The sequence below is a fragment of the Coenobita brevimanus genome, chromosome 91, assembly GCF_032717465.1.
Source record: "Coenobita brevimanus isolate Jiangsu-jjx chromosome 91, ASM3271746v2, whole genome shotgun sequence".
NCBI lineage: Eukaryota > Metazoa > Arthropoda > Malacostraca > Decapoda > Coenobitidae > Coenobita > Coenobita brevimanus.
This window is the reverse complement of record NC_137044.1, coordinates 17,525,224-17,544,400: the sequence shown is the minus strand read 5'-3', so window position 1 is coordinate 17,544,400 and position 19,177 is coordinate 17,525,224. Positions and strand designations below refer to the sequence as shown.

At 41.8% G+C, this 19,177-nt stretch overlaps 1 protein-coding gene across 1 annotated transcript in view; it reads left to right on the top strand.

Moving 5' to 3' along the window:
* The first annotated feature begins 263 nt into the window (after positions 1 to 263).
* Ttc7 (tetratricopeptide repeat domain 7) overlaps positions 264 to 19,177 on the top strand; it is a 486,033-nt gene continuing 467,119 nt past the window's right edge. Inside the window, exons 1-2 of the mRNA XM_080281945.1 lie at positions 264 to 393; positions 10,113 to 10,264. Of these exons, the coding sequence (XP_080138071.1) occupies positions 264 to 393; positions 10,113 to 10,264 (282 nt within the window). The remainder of the gene's footprint in view (positions 394 to 10,112; positions 10,265 to 19,177) is intronic.

Below are 19,177 nucleotides of genomic sequence, written 5' to 3'. Positions count from 1 at the left end.
GGGAAATGGGAATCTGGAACCCTCTCAAGCCAACGAAGGTGTTTACCTTAGTTACGCCCCATCTCGACTGCAGGATGATACTGTTTATTGTTAAAGCTTACTAGTGCATGACACTTGCTTACAAAATAAAGTAGTGTGGTATAGTTCAATTTGTAATAAGCCTACGACTGGAGAACACAATCCATGGTTTGCTAATAAAAATGTCTTTACATTAAGGAAGATTAGGCTAGTAGTGTGAGGGTGTCGTCTGCAAGCCTGTCAAAATGTCAGGCAAGACGAATTATAGAGGAAACCGTTTGGAGACGGAAATTGAAAGAAGTAGAGAAGAATCAAACTGGAAGAAGGTGATAGAGCTAGCAGAGTATCTAAAGGCGAGGAACCAGCCGGGCTTAGGTAATTCAGCTGCAAGTGATGAAGCTTGTCTGAAGTAGCTGTAGTGTTTACTTCCTACCTGTAGATGAGCAGCGCTACCTTTTTGTTTATTTGTTTATTCTCGGGTTGGTACGTGTTTACATGGCCAGTCTGAATATACTTTACAGTCAGATTTTAAACTGAAACAAGCCATTTTCCTCAAATTTTTAAGTTTCACTGAACTGGGGGAGCTCATGACATCAGGTTATTTTCATAGTAATGAATCTCTTACATGGTATAAACTAAAGAGCATTGCTGTATCTTGAATTTTTGGTCAATTTTTACACGTTTCCCACATCTGATTTTTTCATCCAACCTGAGTGTTTCCTGTTGTTTTTGGTGTGATTCGATAGATTTTGACCTTCGTTTCTATCGCCAAGTCACTAGTTTTTGGTGAACGCCACTAGCGACTTCCGGTGGAAAGGACCGGTCCAAATCAACAAAAATCACACCAAAAACAACAGAAAACACTCAGGTTGATGCCTGTTATCACGTGAAACGTATTTTTTTGCAGTTCTTCCCCCTCCCCCCAAGAATACTGGGGGACCTGTGGGAAACCGGGGTTTTGGGTGGGGGAAAAATGCAAAAGTGAGTGATATCCTACTGGAACTGTTATCAAAATCAAATGAAAAACACTAAAATCCTTCAGAAGAAAATAATTTTAAGCTTCTTAGGGAGTTCGTGTTTCCTAACTGGGGGACTTCGCCCCCCAGACCCCCCAACCTGGGCCGTGCTTCCTAACTGGGGGGCTTTGCCCCCCAGACCCCCCATGAAATTAACCAAACCTCATCTAACCTAACCTAACCAGGTGTAAATAAGAAATAATGCATTTACCTAGCAGTTTACAGTTCCTCGTCTGCATCTGAAGAGTCATCTGTAGCTGAAACGACAACTGGTGATGGGCAACAGTGTAACACTTTCTGATCTTCATGTAAAATGAGACTTCTGCCTTGATTTGGGTACTTTGTTCCTGTTGATGGTAAAATACCATGCGATCGCACAAAAGCTACAGCTTTATCTTTTTACGGATAGAACTGTGAAATAGCAGTGAAGTAATAAATTTTGCAGGCTTCCCAGTCCATGGTTGGAGACGAACTGACTTTCAAATCTTGCTGGCCCTAGCATGGGGCATTTGAAATTCTACTTTGTGATTGGCTGATTCATGTGCTACACATGCGCTTTATCCACCCACACACATAACACGCACCAACGAACACACACAACTGTCCGACCATGGCAAGGAAACTCTCCCACAGAAAAAAATAAGTGTAATAAATTGCATAACTCATCAATGGTTGATTTAAGACAGAAGTGTCATAGAAGAAAAAATCCTTGGAATTCTGTAAAGTATAAGGTGAGTTAGCCACTGTTGTTGTCAGTGAGTTGGGTGTAAGTACAAAATAATACCACCTACCTGTGATTGTGATTGGCGGAAGTGAATCGCGTGTAACTCGTTTATTATCAATTTGCGAGAGAAATGTCAGAGGAAAAGATTCTTAGAATGACCAATTCTACTAGAAAATGTTAACGAAAAGTCGAGAATAGGATGAGGGCAACGCGTAAAATTTGACCGAATTTTTTAGACTTTGCTATTGTTACAGATAACCATTCCAAAAACTAAAGCAACCTAACCTAATCTGATCTACCCTAAACTATACTAACCTAATCTAATCAAACTTAACCTAATCTGTCTCAACCTAACCTAACATATTCCAGCCTAACCTAACTTATCCTCTTCTATCTTAACATAACTTACCTTTATCTTATGTCATGAAAGGAATAGATACAAATGAAATGCACGGATTCGGTAACTTGAGAGTGTTCTCTTTTGTGTTGCTACAAACATGTATTGGCAATAAAAATTTATTCACCTATAATATGTCAGAAAGGCTGTGGGAGGTGCATGGTGAGAATTCACATTAGATTATTATAGAAAATACAGTACTCATCTCTAACAAAAATGACAAAATACTCAGAAAGATACCTGGTACTAAAAGAAATTTCATTGATTAGTAAACTCCTTCTGGTGATTCCCCTTGACAAATAATTTTACCAGTATTTCTTACACATACTTTTCATTACTGTGTTGTCAGGTTCACATATTTTGGTAGGCTACAGTAGCACTTGTGTTGTGTGCACAACGTAGGGTTGCTATAAGTCCAGATTTCCCTGGACATGTCCTGCATTTAAGTGTCAAAATCTTCGTCCAGGAGAAACTTTTTAAATTCTCCAAAACTCTGGAATTACAGCTTCCATCACTTTTTCTCAAAAAAATTTGATATACTATTCAACACTGTAATGAAGAGAGAGAGAGAGAGAGAGCCTTTTGTTGTTTTCGTCAGTTGGTAAGTGTTGCCAACTTGGCTGGTTTAGTGCTTGCGGCTAGCTAGAATATCCTGCCTTTTCTTCTTGTTCAGCCATGAGTTTTTTTTTTTCTTACTTTGTTCTGTTATAGCCATAAAATAAATGGTAATTGCATACAATTATCGGTTAGGTGGGGGCGCCCATCATCCACCCACTTAGTGTAGTCATACTGTACTTTGTTTTTAGGTTATCTCTACATTGAGTGGCAAGCCAAATGATTTCCTGTAAACCAGGAAAACATTTACAACTCTGGGTGGTAACCTTAAAACCAACCAACATGTCTTCCCTATGTGACAATAAGTGGGTTGGCAGAGGGTTAGTGCCCCTCCCTGGAAAACAAATAACTAAAAATACGAACAGGAAGCCTCGGGCCAGGACTGACCAAAAGTTGACGACAAAGGACCGAACAAAGGACATGATACGGATGGTGACTTGGAAAGTAAGGGGTGCAAATGATGAGGTGAAAGAAAGAGAGATTGTCCAGGTGCTTGAGGGTGCGAAAGTGGATGTATCTGGGTTAACAGAAACTAAATGGAGAGGTGAGAATGTGAGGGAATGGGAGTATGGAAGGGGTATATGCGCAGGATTAGGTGAGAATGAGAGGGCAAAAGACATGTGTATTGTTGTAAGTAACAGATGGAAGGAGAATATAAGAAAGTATGGATCAGTTGGCTCGAGGATTGTGCGGGTAAGATTGAAAGTTGGACTACAAATGTGGGCGATTGTGTGTACCAACGCAAGATTGTGCGAATGGACAAATGTGGAAGCGTGCATGGAAAAGTTTGAAAGGAATGAGAGAGCGTTTTTTATTGGAGATATGAATGGAAAGGTAGGGACTGTGAAGGTGGATGGAGTAGTCGGTGAGTGGGGTGTGCCTGCAGAGATGGATGAGAATGGCAGTGAGTTAGTGGACATTTGTGCCGGGAGGGGGTTGGTGATAGCCAATACCCTCTTCAGGCTTAAAATGATCCACAGATATACATGGTGAGTGATGAGAAGGGTGGGTGGTGAATTGAATGAATGGAAGGCAATGATTGATTGTATGTGTGTGTGGATGAAAGGCTGAGAAGGTGAATAAGGGATGCAAGAGTATATAGAGGTTGAGGGAGTGGACTTTTGGACCACCACTTGGTGGTGGTCAGAATTAAAGTCCAAATAAAATGGAGAAATAGAAGAAGGGAAGGACAGGAGGAAGTAGTACATACAAGGAGAGTGGAAAAGTTACAAGAGGATGGAAGAAAGGCAGAATATAATAGGGAAATGGAAGTGCGATTGGGTAAATATAGATTGGAGCAGATGGGGGATATAGAAGGTGTGTGCAAGATATTCACAGAAGAATCTGTGCAGCATGTGAGGTGGTGTGTGAGGTGAAGAGAAGACGAAAGGGGATGGAGGGAACAGTGTGGTGGACTGAAGAGGTGAGAGAGGCTTTGGCACAAAAGAAGAAAGCATATAGTGAGTGGATGAGAAACAGAGGCATGGAAGAAGTCGAGAGATGGAAGAGAGAGTTATATGTAGAGGGGAAGTGAGAGTAAGAAGAGAGTGGATGAGGAATTTGGAAGGAATTTGAGTGTAAAGTGGAGGGAATGTAAGAAATTGTTCTGGAAAGAGATAAAGAAAGTTAGACAGGGAGCCAAAGAAGTTTGCTGGGGACTGAAAGATAAAAATGGTAGATTATTAGTGGAGAAGGGAAAAAAGTGAGCAGATGGAGGGAACACTTTAAGGAATTGTTGAACATAGAGAATGAAGGTAATGCAAGTATAAGTGGCTGGGGAATGGCCGGGAGAAGAAGGGATGAGAGAAGAGAGGAAGAAATCAGTAGGATGGAAGTTGTGGAAGCAATGAAGAAAGTTAAAATGGGGAAAGCCCCAGGAATTGATGGAGTGTGTGGTGAAATGATGAAGCATGGAGGAGAGATAGTAGTAGAATGGATGTGGAAGATGTGCAGATTGGCCTGGGAGGAAGGTAGAGTCCCAGAGGATTGGAAGTCAGGTATAATTGTGTGTGGTAATCACAGGGGCATTTGTCTTCTTAGTGTAATAGGAGAAGTATGTGGTAGGATACAGTACCGGGTACTTATTGACAGAGTCAGGGAAATAACAGAAGAATTAGTTGGAGAAGAACAGGGAGGTTGTAGGAAGGGAAGAGGTTGTGTAGATCAGATATTCATTCTTAAATTTTTAGTGGAAAAGAGAAGAGAAACAAGTTATATGCAGCCTTCGTATGATTTGGAGAAAGCTGATGACGGGGTGGATAGACAAGGATTGTGGAAAGTATTAAGAATATATGGAGTAGAAGGGAAGTTGTTGAATGCCGTGAAGAGTATGTATGAGGGTGCTAAGGCTGCAGTGCGTGTGGATGGTGAACTGAGTGAATTTTTCTCTTTGAAGGTTGGGTTGAAACAGGGATGTTTCATGTCTCGATGGTCGTTCAGTCTGTATACGGCGGGGTTATAAAAGAGATACAAGGTAGGGCAGTGGATGTTTGAGTGGCCCTAATGAGAGAGGCCAGTGTTTGGAAACTCCCTGTACTGCTGTTTGAAGATGACACTGTGTTATTGATCGAAGATGAAGGGAATCTGAAGGTGAATATAGGGAAGAGTAAAGTTATGGTCTTTGAGAGAACTGAAGTAAATGAATGTACAGTGAGGTTGGATGAGGAGGAAACAGAAAATGTGAGTGCATTTAAGTATTTGGGTAGTGTGATGAGTATGGATGGAAGTTTAAAGGGTGAAGTACTTGAAAGGGTACAACAAGGAAGAAAGGTTGCTGGTTCCTTGAAGGCATTGATAAGGAACAAGTAAGTGAGCATGGAAGTGAAAATGTTACTACATGATAGTATTGTGATACCAACTCCAACGTATGGAAGTGTAGCTTGGACCTTGTTGGAGGAACAGAAGTCAAGAGTGAGAGCAGTGGAAATGAGTTATTTGAGAGGAGCATGTGGAGTCACATGGGGGGACAGACTGACAAATGAGGAAGTGAAGGAACATTGTGGCATGGATGTGACAAGCATTAGGAGAAACACATTGAGGTGGTTTGGCCTTGTGGAGAGCATGGAGAGTGACAGATTGATGAGGAGAGTGTATGTGACTGAGGTGGAGGGGGGGAGGGTGAGAGGGAGGGGGAGGCCAAGGATGAGATGGAGGGATGGAGTGGAGGGGTATATGAGAGAGGGAGGTGTGAGCTGGGAGCAGGGCAATGAAATGGTAGGGGACAGGGCAACATGGAGGTGATTTGTCTGTGGCCACCCCTTATGAGATTAGGGCATCTGGCAATAGACAGATAGAAAAAAAAAAATCGATATGAAATCTACATAAAAGATTAAGAAATTATTTCGCTGACACTGCAGTTGTAACAAGAAGCCTTCTTCCTTTGTCTCTGCTGACACATGATCACATGACCACACACTATCATCGATTACTCATATGTCATACAAAGTTCATGTGAAAAAAAAACATGAACAAAAACAATGACAAAAATGAAATAAATAAATAAATGGTTAATTTTAACAGGGTCCAGAGGGTCCTGGGGTTGCTGTGTCCAAGCCTTCCTGAAATTTTACTGTTATGCAATAAACTGTTTATAGTGGCATTTGAGAAAGGTAAGTGGCAAATGGGATATTGCCACGAGTTAGGAACTGGTGGGGTGAAGCAGATTGGTCGCCAAGATGCATTTCATACTCGAAAATACCTTCTTGTGCGTGTTACAAATGGCCTTTATTGAGTTAAAACCATGCTAAAATTATACTGTGTTGTGCAGCAGACTGCTTATAGTTTTATATGAGAGAATAATGGCCAGACTTTTGTGAGAATCCCGGACTTGTATGGGCATTTGTCCGGCATATGATAATATTGTCTGGCCTCAGCCCGTGTCCGGGAAATCCGAAATCCAGGAAATAGGGGTCCGCCAAATCAAGGGTCGAGTGTGTATATATGTATATATATAAATTTGTGGTAGGTGGGGGCGCTCACCATCCACTCACTCGATGTAGTGCTGCTCTTGGGTGTCTGCCCTTTCCTCTCTTCCATCCTTCTTTCCTTCCACCTTCTTCTGTCTTTCTTTCCTTCATTCTTTCCTTATCCTTCTGCCTACGAGTGACTTTACACTCCCTCTTCTGTCTTTCTTTCCTTCATTCTTTCCTTTTCCTTCTGCCTGTGGGTGACTCTGCACTGAGTGACAAGCCAAATGGTTTCCTGTACGCCAGGAAACCATTTACTACGCTGGGTGGTAACCATATAGCCATATTTTGGCACCTGGTGGTTTAGTGGGTAATTATTGCACTCCAGTCGGATTGAGCCGGTGAAAGTTTATATCCAAGGGGTGGTTGGGGTTGATTGCTCATGTAATACCAGTCAGGGATGAATGAGGCTGGTCACTCTCATCTTAAATGTCGAGACCAACTCCCTAGCCCCGGGCTCCTACACTCCTCATGGGGTAGTGTAGGATTGGATGATGGATATATATATATATATATATATATATATATATATATATATATATATATATGGAACCTCTGTGGTACAGTGGTAAAGTGTGTGTTTTCGTACACTGAAGAAAGAGGGTTCGCGCCCTGCCAGGGTAATAAACATTGGAAGCGTTCTTCTGGCCACGTACTGCTTGGCGGACGTAAAGGGTGCTGTGGTTGAACCAGCGTTGCATACTATAAAGTATGCTTGCACCCAGTCGGCTTACGTGTGTCGATTACACTTGGTTCACAGACTACACACACATCCAAAACCACTCCGACACTACAATTACACATACTGTACAAGCACATCTCACCCTACATACAATCTCTACCAGACAGCCTAAGCCACTTGGTTGAGATACATTGGCTGTATCGTCCCCACTTCGGTCGGGATAGGCCGGTCCTGTAGTGGACACTCAAACGGATGATGAGATGAGATGATATATATACGTATATATATCTATATCTATATCTATCTATCTATATATATATATCTATATCTATATCTATCTATCTATATATATATATATCTATATCTATCTATCTATCTATATATATATATCTATATCTATCTATCTATCTATCTATCTATCTATCTATATATCTATATCTATATCTATCTATATATATATATATATATATATATATATATATATATATACTTTCACTCTCATCGTAAATGTCGGGACCAATGCCTAGCCCCAGGCTCCTACGCTCCTCATGGGGCAATGTAGGATTGGATGATGGATGGATGGATTAATATACTCTCTCTCTCTCTAGATATAGATATAAGTATATATATATATATATATATATATATATATATATATATATATATATAGAGTATACTGTACATCTATCTGTCTGTCTATCTATCTGTCTATCTATCTATCTATCTATCTATCTATATATATATATATTTATATACCGGGTATATATACCTATATATATTTTTGGCAGAGTCCCTAGAGAGGTGGTGAAGTGGGCAATGAGAAAGGCTGGCAAGGAGGAGTGGCTGGTTAGGGTAGTTATGGCCATGTATGTTGGTGCATGCACCCAGGTAAGAGTGAATGGAGATTTGAATGATGAGTTTTCCGTGAATGTTGGTGTACATCAGGGGTCAGTTTTGAGTCCCATGTTGTTTATCATGGTACCTGAAGACCTCTCACGTGACTTCAGAAATGGACTCCTGTGGGAGATATTGTATACTGATGATTTGATGTTGATTGCAAAGAGTGAAATGGAGGTGGAGGAAAGATTTAGGAAGTGGGGAGATGGTATGGGGCACATGGGCTGAAGGGTAAATGCAGATAAAACAAAAGTGATGATATCTAGGGTTGGTCGCAGTACAGTCGAAGAAGAGGGAGAGTGGCCATGTGCAATTTGCCACAAGGGCGTGTGAAGTAATTCCATCTTGTGCAGTGTTTGTGATAAATGGGTGCACAATAGATGTAGTGGTATTAGAGGTAGACTGCGAGGTAATGCTGATTTTATGTATGTGGCGTGTCAGGGAGAGCACATGGAGATTGTCAGGCTTGAAAGGATTGAACTTGCTGGTGAGTTTCTTGAGTGTGTGGAAGAGTTTTGTTATTTGGGAGACATGTTATGTGCTGGAGGTGGGGCTGGAGCTAGCTCTGCAGCTAGTGTGAGAAGTGGTTGGTTGAAGTTCAGAGAGCTGTTGCCTCTCCTGACATTGAGAGGACTCTCCCTACGTGCTAAGGGGTCTTTGTATGCAACATGTTTTAGGAGTGTGGTGTCGTATGGTAGTGAGACCTGGGTATTCACAGGTTCAAATGTACAAAAATGACAATGATTAGGTAGATGTGCAGTGCATTCCTACATGCAAGGCCTGGATTTACTATGGAAGAGTTGAGAGGTAGGATGGGACTAGAGTGTATTGGTGTTGTGGTGCGGAGAGGTAGACTGAGATGGTTTGGGCATGTGGAGAGGATGAGGGATGATAATTGGGTGCAGAAGGTGAGTGGTGTTAATATTGGGGGTGCAGTTGTGAGGGGTTGACCAAGAAAGATGTGGGATGAGGTCATTAAGTGTGACCTCAGGGTTAAGGGATTGAACAGGGAGGCTGCCATAGATCAAGCAGCATGGAGAGCCACGATTAGGTGACTAAGGCCGATGCATGCAATCATGTTGGAGCCTTTAAAAATGAAAACAAAAATATATAAATACAGTATATACAGTATATACCAGTATATAGATAGATAGATAGATAGACAGATAGATAGGTAGGTAGATAGATAGATAGATAGATACCTTAGCTAGGGTTAAATGTAAGTAGAACAAGATGAGGATCAGACAAATTACCCATTCACCACTAAGACATGCAGTGTAGGCAGTCTAAGTTATCACATGCTACACTTAGCATGTGGCCACCCGGTAAACTAGTCTGATGGGTGCGGGAAGTTCATGAGCCCTCCTGTACTTTTGTACAGATTAGACGAGGTGTGGGACCATTTGATGCTGGAAAATTGGTACTGTACTTGCATTACTAAGCCCTTTTTGTGTCCTTTGTTTTTTGGTTAGCCTTCTTGTTAGATTCTCCACATTTTTGTGTAAGTGTCAGGAGTTTTTTTGCACCTGTTTGGTACATCTTGTGTGTGTGTATGTGTTTTTTATTGTATGAGTGTTCATCTTGGATTTTTGTAAGGGGGCACTGGAGGGAAGGGAATGACAAGAACTCTGAAAATTAATCATCTGGGCCTTTACCATTGACCTGTTGTGTCCGTAAAGCTATGCAGCAAATGGTGGCCTTGTTTCACTGGCAGCAGCAGGTGCATTTAGCCTTGTATTTTAAAATTTCATGAACATTATTAAGATAAGTTTTCTTACTGAATTTTTATCTTCTGCAGAAACACTAGCTAATTTCCTGATAGGGGAGGGTAAGCTGGAATCATACCTGGAGGAGAACCCTCCCACTGAAGCCAACATCCCCAGAGCCAAAACAGGTTTGGCTGATGCCCGAAGGTACCTTATGATGTGTATCGGGGAGCCAGCTAAGAAGGTGGGATACTTGTGATAACAGTACTTTCCTTAGCATTTTATAGTAATGTTTTTATTATACGAGTAATTGATGATTGCCTTCAATTGGTTATGTCCCTGAATGTTGATCCAAGTTGAGATCTTGATAAGACAAAGGTTAAGGCTGCATGAATAGACTTATTGTGTCAGTGTCTCTATAGATGAGATGCAATTCCTGTTAGTCACCTACATGTTTCTAGGTAATTAGTGGCTTTCAGCCTTTGTAATGATTCAGAGACCATCAGACTTGAACACAGGCATACCTCAACTTACGAACATAATTGGTTCCAAGAGGCTGTTCGCAAGTCAATTTTGTTTGCAAAATGAAAATCCCATACAGTACTACACATACAACATAAAAAACACTGTACTGTTCACTGATCTGTCAGTAGGGTTTTAAATGTTTTTAAGCAGTTTATATTGTACAGGTATTATGAAATATAAATGTATAAATTAACACAAGAAATACACAAGAAAAACATACATTATAAGACCCAACTCTGTTCCTCTATTGTCCGATGCCTGTTTACAACTGACAAAAGATAAAGGAATGTTTGCCGCCTGCGAAGATGTGGATGTGGCAAGCATTTCATTTTGTTTCGTTAGTTGTGAATATACATCGGACATAAGCGATAACAGAGTTATTTTATAAACATTACTGTAGCTCACATGAGGGCAGACATAGCAGGACTTGCAGAAAGTGAGAGAAGGCAGGTGGAGGAGTGGAGTTAGTTGGAAGATGCAGGTGGGGAGAGAGCAGTGGGTGAGTCAGGATTTTCAGGATAGGCAGGCTGAATAGATGTAGCTGAAGGCTCAGCAAAGGAGGTTGAAGGCTCACCATAGGAGGTTGAAGGCTCACCATAGCAGGTTGAAGGCTGTGGTTAATCTAATTTTGTTTCCACCCTTGAGAAAAACCTTGTGATTGATGACTGGGAAACGTTCTTTTTTTTCTCGTCAAGGATGAGACAATAGCAGGCCAGGGCATCATGCACAGCAGCATAGACTCTGCCAAACCGGTCGGCATTCGAATCCTGTTTTTCAAAGGAAACAAACCCTTTCTCTTACTCCAAAGGCACCTGTTAACCCCTTGATAGCCATTTTCCTGGTCTGAGCTTCCGGCTCAGCCTCTTCTTCCTTCCGCTGTAAGTCTGACTCCATTGACTCCTCATTTGTCACTTCCTTATTATTATGAGCCTTCAATAACTTATCAAAGTCCTCTTCCTCCAGGTCCATATTTAGTTCCTTACTCAGTGCCACCATGTTAGCAACAATGTCAGTGTCCATGAAGCCTCTGAAGTCCTGCACAAACTGTGGGCAAAGGTCTTTCCACACACCGTTCATGTTAGTCTGTTTCACCTCACGCCAGGAAGCAGCGATGTTTTGGATGGCCTTATAGATGTTGAAATCCTTCCAAAAATCACGCAAAGTCTTGCCTTCCTGAACTTCGGTTGCTGCTACTGCCTGTCTCAATGTATGGCGGAGGTAATACCTCTTGAAGGTGGCAGTAACTCCCTGGTCCATGGGTTGGAGGAGTGAGGTTGTGTTTGGTGGCAGGTACACATCCTTAATGTTGGGGTGATAATCATTAAGGTTGGGAGGGTGACCAGGGGCATTATCAAGGACAAGGAGAATTTTGAAGGGAATGTTCTCCTTCTTACAGTATTTCTTCACTTGTGGCACAAAGTGGTTAAAGAACCAGGCCTCAGAAAGGGCAAGGGTAATCCATGCCTTGCTGTTTGCCATCCATATCGCTGGGAGGGATGCCTTAGGGATGTTGTTCAGGGCATGGGGATTGGCTGAGTGATACATGAGGAGTGCCTTCAGTTTGCGGTCACCTGAAGCATTGCCACGCAGCAGGAGAGTTAGCCTGTCCATAGAGACCTTAAATCTTGGCATAGTCTTCTCTTCCTTAGTTATGAAAGACCTGTTGGGCATTCTCTTAAAAAATAAACCTCTCTCATCAACATTGAACACTTGCTGAGGGAGATAGCTGCCTTCCTTGATGATCTCTTCCAACGTAGACGGGAACTCCTTCGTTGCTACTGTGTCCACACTAGCTGCCTCACTGCTTACTTTCAGGTTATGGAGGGTAGCCCGTGATTTTAAAGCGGTAAAACCATCCAAGACTTGCACTAAACTCTACATCCTTTTCCTCAGGATATTTCATCTTTAGGTCCTGGAACAGCTTAGTGGCCTTCTACTGTATCAGCCCTATGCTGATGGGGATGCACTGGTGAATCTGGTTGTCTATCCACACACCCAGAAGTTTCTCCATCTCCTCCATAATAAGCCCACATTTCTTGGCAGTGAAGGTGGACTTCATGAACACAGCACCATTTACATGCAAAAGAATACGCTCCCTATCCTTAACAGTTGTCTGCACAGTTGATCTGTTCATCCCAAACGAATCTGCCACTGCACTAATTCTTTCACCTCGTTCAACACGCTTTATTATTTCGAGTTTTTGTTCCATAGAGATGGCACGTTTCTTCCTAGGAACATAGAGATGGCACGTCACATCCTAGATGAGCCAGAAACACCACTATCAACATGCTTGCATTTATCAGCCATATTAAATGGAGTGAAAGTACTAAAAGCAGAATGCGCAGCAATCCTCTCTCCTCAAGGTGAACAAAACAAAAACAAAAGATGGCAGGTTAGCCCCCTAGCACCCACACTCGCAACTACTGTCACCCGCCGCATTCAAAAGCAGTCACAATGGGCCACTACAAGCTACAGTAAGTTAGTTTTTCATGGTTATGTTCTTACCTGTGAAATGTTCATTATTTTTTTTCGTCTTCGCATATTTGAAATGATTGCATCTTGAATGATCGTAAGGTAAGGTATGCCTGTATGTTCTTGCTGTGGTGCTCGACTTCTGAAAGAGCAGAGTTTATGAGTCATCACTCAGAATCACTGGGGGAAATCAGCTGAAAATAGAAGTAGTATTAATTAAAGGTATATGATGCATGTAGATTAACTGAAACTAAATGGAGAGGTAAGAGTGTAAGAGAATGGGAGTATGGATGGGATATATGTGTGGGATTAGGTGAAAATGAGAGGGCAAATGGAGTGTTTATTGTGGTGAGTAACAGGTGGAAGGAGAATAAAAGAGAGTATGGATCAGTTGGCTCAAGGATTGTGTGGGTAAGATTGAAAGTTGGCCTGCAAATATGGGCGATTGTGTGCATGCACATGCCAACGCAACATAGTGCAAGCAGAGTGAGAGAAGAGTTTTGGACAAATGTGGAAGCATGCATGGAAAAGTTTGAAAGGAATGAGAGGGTGTTTTTGATTGGCGATATGAATGGTAAATTGGGGAGTGTGAAGGTGGATGGGGTAGTTGGTGAGTGGGGTGTGCCTGCTGAGGTAGATGAGAATGATAATGCTTTAGTGGACATTTGTGCTGGGAGGGGGTTGGTGATAGCCAATACCCTCTTCAGGCACAAAATGATCCACAGGTATACATGGCGAGTGTTGAGAGGGGTGGGTGGTGAACTGAATGAACGGAAGGCAATGATTGATTATGTGTGTGTGGATGAAAGGATGCGAAGGTGTGTAATGGATGCAAGAGCATATAGAGGTTGGGGGAGTGGACTTTCTGACCACCACTGGGTGGTGGTGAGAATCAGTGTCAAAAGTGAAATGGAGAAATAGAAGAAGGGAAGGATGGGAGGAAGTAATATATGCAAGGAGAGTGGAAAGGTTACAAGAGGATGAGAAAAAGGCAGAATATAAGAGAGAAGTGGAAGAGCGATTGGGTAAATATGGATTGGAGCAGATGGAGGATGTGGAAGGTGTGGGCAAGATATCACAGAAGAAATCTGTGCAGCATGTGAGGTGGTATGTAGGGTGAAGAGAAGATGAAAGGAACAGCATGGTGGAATGAAAAGGTGACACAGGCTGTGGCACAAAAGAAGAAAGCATCTAGGGAGTGGATGAGAAACAGGGGTGTGGAAGAAGTTGAGGGACAGAAAAGAGAGTTATATGTAAAGAGGAAGAGAGAGGTGAAGAGAGTGGATGAGGAATTTGAAAGGAATTGGAGTGTAAATTGGAGGGAATGTAAGAAAATGTTCCGGAAAGAGGTAAAGAGAGTTAGAAAGGGTGGCAGTGAAGTTAGTCATGGAGTGAATGATAAAATTGGTAGATTACTAGTGGAGAAGGGAGAAAAGTGAGCAGGTGGAGAGAACACTTTAAGGAATTGATGAACATAGAGAATGAAAGTAATGCACGTATAAGTGGCTGGGGAATGGCTGGGAGAAGGAGGGATGTGAGAAGAGAGGAAGAAATCAGTAGGATGGAAGTAGTGGAAGCAACGAAGGAATTCAATGTGGGGAAAGCCCCGGGAATTGATGGAGTGTGTGGTGAAATGCTGAAGCATGGAGGAGAGATAGTAGTAGAATGGATGTGGAAGACGTGCAGATTGGCCTGGGAGGAAGATAGAGTCCTGGAGGATTGGAAGTCAGGTATAATTATTCCCTTGTACAGAGGAAAAAGGGAAAAAGACGTGTGTGGTAGTCATAGGGTATTTGTCTTCTTACTGTAATGAAGGACCTTCAGGTGTCGTCTGCTACCTAGCTGGTGAACCAAAACTCGGTTCTAGACCTGAAAAAGTAACATAACTATTGTGATTACTCTATATGTCTGGATAAACTTACAAGAGTTAGCAACATTATAGACCATTAAAGTCACTAAAATACTCGTTGATAAAAAATATCACACCCATGGATGAATACTTTTGACTGGCTATTTTGCATATGCATACATTGGCCTTCCATCCGGCAATCCCTCACACACAGTCATATTGTTGTGTTACTGATGAGTTCAGTGCAATTGGCTTTCATATCTACATTCGTATTGTCTTTTTGAGTAAGGATAGTGCGTTCTTGAAGCTTGTCATAGCCCTGGTTTTCTTAAATTTAATATTTGCCAAATACCACCACTTGACATCTGTTTCCCTAAGTCATAGGCGACCATCCCCATGTTGGGATAAAACATAGCTCACATTTCGCTAGTTGTTGGAGAAGGCGGATGCGTAAATGGTTCGTTTACTAGACCATTGTGGCGATTAACCAAGGTTTTGAAGTCCAGTACCTTGATTTATACAATGAGGAAAAAACAAAAAGACATTTACAAGTTAGCCTAGAGCGTGTGCTGCTACATGAGGGTGATTAAACAACTTTCTTCACTCTGACGATGTACAGTAAATCATTTTATTCTTTATTCCGATCACTTTGTTCAGCTTAGGAGAGACTGAACTGGATGATGATACAGCTTCATTAACCCCCTGCAGTATGAGTATTCTAAATGGTAAAATTGTTTGGCAGCAAGAATAAAACTATATATCATCAGACTGAAAAAGTTAGGCTTCGGACATGACTTTCTTGTTCAGAGGCTCAGAGGGTTATCTGATCATTTGATACATGTTTTATTATTTATTTTATCATCCCTTCCAAAAATTGAAGGAACATACATAATTCTAAATGACTCTGGAGACATGGTATGACTTCATCTGTATTACACATTAATATCCTTTTGTACTTTAAATAATGCAGACTGTCGATATTAAAATATACGTACATTTTGTGTCTTCATTTTTAATTTAACCCCTAGGTGACGGGCAAGGGTTTACCTATCCACGTCCCAGAACTGGGTTATTATCAGGATAATCGATTTTCCCCAAAATATATATTTTTTTCATTACAAATCAGTCATAAATGACAATAAACACATAAAAAGCGTGTACTTATTCTCTGTTGGTGATTTGGAGGTGGTGGTGTGGTGTGAGGGAGCCGGTGTGTGGCAGCTGGGCTGAGCATGTTCAAGGTCCCGGTGGTGTGTTGGCGGTATTAGTGGAGGGAAGAGGGATGGATTACCTCACGCCAAAATAAGTGTTGAGTGTGTATTTGTTTCTCTCACTAATTCACAGTGCTGTATGAACACAATATTACAACGAAAATAGCAAAAAAACACAAGAAAGTAACTAATAAAGATTGGCTTATTTTATGTTTTCCGTGATTGGCTACTTATTTTCTAACAAATTTATGTCTGTTTATTTATTCGCTATTATTTACACACTATTTACATATTATTTCACTCTTTTTAGTAACTCTTGACAGTATGATACTCACCGTACACTCTCCACACCCCTCATGGCCCCCTAGTAGCCCTCCCCACCACCCCACCCCACCCCTCCCGACCCCTACCCCAACCCTGAACCAGTATCAGCTGGTTCCAAGGCCACACACTCCTTACGCTGGCCTCCTGCCACCCTCCACCACAGCCCTCCTCACTGCTGGGCTGCCCTCCCAACCCCCCCCACCCCCTCCTCCGGCCAGCCAGCATTACCCCGCTCACCAGCCATGCCGGGACAATACTCTGAGTCCATATGAAACATTCCCGCAAAAAATTAGAACGTCATATGACATGGACTGTAGGCCTCTACCAACACGTCATATGACGTGGACTGGTGCCTAGGGGTTGAAAAAACATCAAGGTGGTAACTTTTTGCTGAGATGTCTATTAAATGCAAGGTATTATACAATTAAAACTCGGCCATATAATGTAATCTCATCATAAATACAAATCAGATGGTAGCCTAGCAGCAAAGTAATAACACTAGTAATAAAAGTAACTAGGCATTTTTTTTCTTTCTGGTGCATCAGTGCAAGCCATTAATTCCCTTTGTACATCAGCTGATAGAAAAGGGATAAATCTCTCTCTCTCTCTCTCTCTCTCTCTCCAGTGAGCGAGTTTTGAATCTTGATGTTACTAGGATAGGATATTGATAATAATGAAGGCTGATAAGTAGTCTCTGATTTGATTCGGCAACCTCTGAGTTGAATTATCGCACTTAATCCCTTTAATTCAATATAGTTCATTCTAAAACATTAACACAGGATGGACGAAACGGACTGGTCTTTGGTAAACATTGAGCACAGACTGTTCTCCTATTCAGGGCTGTCCCTTTAATGCACATGCCTAAGTCTCACGGCGATATGTTAAATGCTTAAATTTAAAAAATATTAAATTTCAAATAACAGTAGGAAAGCTGATGATAATAATGTATAATAGTCTATCTATCTATCTATAATAGGCAGGCCTTAATATATATGAGAGACCAGCCACAGTATTCCAACAGATCAAATATAATTTATGCAAGGTGTAGTTGTGACATCCTGATGCTTTGGTATCGAGTCTGTGATCATGGATTATAAAATTTTGAAAATAAAGGAGATCATTCTTATTAGTTATGATTTTTCTGAGTAATATTTTAGTAATTTCTATGGCATATGCCATTACTATATCTCACAGTTAGACATTGGAGTACAAATAATCCACGGCTATTACAAGCATGGCAACCGGCAAAATACTAGTGTAGGACCAAGTTTGGAATGACTCAGCACTCCAAAAGTCGTTTCGTTTCGTTTCGTTTCGTTTTTAAAGGCTCCAACATGCTTGCATGTGTCGGCCTTGGTCACCTAATGGCGGCTCTCCACGCTGCACGATCCATTGCAGCCTCCTTGTTCAGTCCCTTAACCCTGAGGTCACACTTAATGACCTCGTCCCATGTCTTTCTCGCTCTACCCCTCATAACCCCACCCCCAATATTAACACTTCTCACCTTCCTCACCCAATTATCATCCCCCATCCTCTCCACATGTCCAAACCATCTCAATCTACCTCTCCTCATCACAACACCAATACACTCCAGTCCCATCCTGCCTCTCAACTCTTCCATCGTAAACCCAGCCCCTCCAGGCCTTGGACGCAGGGATGCACTGCACATCCCCCTAATCATTGTCATTTCTGTACGTCTGAGCTGGCGAATATCTTCCTCTGTCACTGCCCAGGTCTCACTACCATACAGCATTACACTTCTAGCACATGCTGCATACAAAGACCCCTTAGCACGTAAGGAAAGTCCTCTCAATGTCAGGAGAGGCAAGAGCTCCCTGAACTTCTTCCAACCACTTCTCACCCTAGCCACAGAGCTAGCTACAGCCCCACCTTCAGCACACAACATGTCTCCCAAATAACAAAACTCTTCCAAACACTCTAGAGATTCACCAGCAAGTTCAATCCTTTCACGTCTCCAATCTCCACCTGCTCACCCCGACACGCCGTACACATAAAATCAGCATTATCTCGCATAGGAATAGTATATGGTAGGATACTTACTGACAGAGTTAGGGAAATAACAGAGGAATTAGTTGGAGAAGAACAGGGAGGTTTTAGGAAGGAAAGAGATTGTGTAGATCAGATATTCATGCTTAGATCTTTAGTGGAAAAGTTTCTAGAGAAGGGAAAGAAGTTGTTTGTGGCCTTCATGGATTTGGAGAAAGCATATGACAGGGTGGAAAGACAAGGATTGTGAAAAGTATTAAGAATATATGGAGTAGATGGGAAGTTGTTGAATGCTGTGGAGAGTATGTGTGAGGGTGCTAAGGCTGCAGTGCATGTGGATAGTGAACTGAGTGAATTCTTCTACTTGAAGGTTGGATTGAAACAGGGATGTGTCATGTCTTCATGGTTGTTCAGTCTGTATATGGATGGTGTTACAAAAGAGCTACAAGGTAGGGCAGTGGATGTTTGAGTGGTCCTAATGAGAGAGGACAGTGTTTGGAAACTCCCTGTACGGTTGTTTGCAGATGATACTTATTGTTAAGTGAAGATGAAGGGGAGCTGCAAGGCTTGGTGGATGAGTATGGGAGAGTGTGTAAGAAACAGAATTTGAAGGCGAATGCAGGAAAGACTAAAGGTATGGTCTTCGAGAGAAGTGAAGTCAGTGAACGTACAGTGAGGTTGGATGATAAGGAAATGGAAAATGAGAGTGCTCTTAAGTACCTGGGCAGTGTGATGAGTAAGGATGGAAGTTTTGAGGGTTTTGTGCTTG